General features: G+C 31.5%; 1 protein-coding gene across 1 annotated transcript in view; it reads left to right on the forward strand.

The window, feature by feature from the left end:
- The first annotated feature begins 314 nt into the window (after positions 1-314).
- Positions 315-1682, forward strand: part of LOC106467608 (collagen alpha-1(I) chain-like) — a 72287-nt gene continuing 70919 nt past the window's right edge. The window contains 2 exon segments of the mRNA XM_022395813.1: positions 315-340; positions 1230-1304. Coding sequence (XP_022251521.1) covers positions 1302-1304 — 3 coding nt within the window. The 5' untranslated portion in view covers positions 315-340; positions 1230-1301.

The following is a 1682-nucleotide window of genomic DNA, read 5'->3' on the forward strand; positions in this document are numbered from 1 at the left end:
AAGCACACCTTTTTTAGATTTGGGAATAAAAATAGGACTTCGACAATAAGTGAGAACTGAGAAGATCAAAGATGTTATTTTTAGAGGCCTCTCTCCACCAGGCGTATCCACTGGTGCTGGGACTGGTACAATTGTAATAAGCTCTGATAAGTTATTTTAAATGATAGTACTGATTATGAGGGCAAAGTGCTTTTATAATTTCTTTAAGTGAAATGTTAGTCGTAATAATTACAGAATCAATTGATATAAATGATAATACAGTTCTTCACTGTATAATATAGACTTGTCTGTATTACATGTAGATGGTGGAGAAACTGAATCTGAGCAGATTGTTCCTCCCGTAAGTTTTTTTTAGTTTTATTAGCTCTAAACCTTGCCTTCATTGGCTCATATGATTCAATGAATAGATACTAGAAAACTTTCTTTATTAACGTGCTTTCTTTGCGTAAAAATTAATTGTGTTATTGTACTTAAGCCTAAACTATTTTTCAAAACAAATATTTTATATCACAAAAATACATATTTCATCTCAGCTACTTTTTATTGTTGTTGTTAATTTTCCCCAAGGCACATTATGAAGTTCGTAGTAGTTTGATGTTGATAACTTTATTACCTTAAAAATAAATGTTTTCTTTGGAATGAAAGACAGATATTCCTGAGTATGCTTAAGCACCTCTTCCTCAAAAACTGTTGGTGATAACCCAAACACAATGTTCTCACATTCCAGTGGACAAGGGTTGGTTACGATCAATAACAATTTCTTGAAACCTGGTTGATCATTCAAGTGCAGCTAATATTGAAGTTTCTAAGGTGTTATTTAGAAAAATTTTGCTAATTATATCATTTTATACGCCTTGTATACTCTGTTACACAGTTTTACTCTGTTCTCTACAAAATCAGTAAAAACTAAGATTACGGTGACGCTTAACGAATATAACTGTTTCCCCATAAATAGAATATTTTATATAGTGTTAACTACTTCACAAAATATTTCATGTTTGGCATAATAATACAACTATGAACACACATACACATATATATTTCTATTTAACAAGTACGTTACACGCTAAGTCTTGATTGTAACCACCTTTGTTTTTCCCTAAAAGATGGTCAGGTTTCATAAATAGAAATAAAATGGGAGAAACAAAAATAGATTTTAATACACAAATCATATAAAAATAACATGTTATTATACTGTAGTTCAATAAAGGCTATTACTGTATCTGTAGCAACAGTCAGATCCTCCAGACACATCGCACTACAATCCTCATCCGCCGTTTCCAGTTCTCATTCCAGGACGAATGGTATGATGTAAACATACTCATTTTTTTTATTATGATTTTTCGATTATTTAGGCCTTAATTATGCCTCTTTGTTATGATCGATGATACCAAGTTTAATATTTTATTTTTCTCAGGAAATAACTAATGATTTTTCTGCTTAGATATTCATAATTTCGCTGGTAAGTTCCCTTGTCATTGGTCTAATAATCATGTGTTGAGACATTGGAAAATATATAATAAAAAATACATATATATATATTAAAGGTTGAATCCGTCCCATGCTTGATTAACTATTTTCGTGGCACAAGTGAAAACGAATGGTAACACATTCGCCTTGGACGGAATGCTTGTCCACCTATAGCCATCAGTTTGTACACATTTCATGTGTCTTGCCCAATG

The sequence above is a fragment of the Limulus polyphemus genome, unplaced genomic scaffold, assembly GCF_000517525.1.
Source record: "Limulus polyphemus unplaced genomic scaffold, Limulus_polyphemus-2.1.2 Scaffold2677, whole genome shotgun sequence".
In the NCBI taxonomy this organism is placed as follows: domain Eukaryota; kingdom Metazoa; phylum Arthropoda; class Merostomata; order Xiphosura; family Limulidae; genus Limulus; species Limulus polyphemus.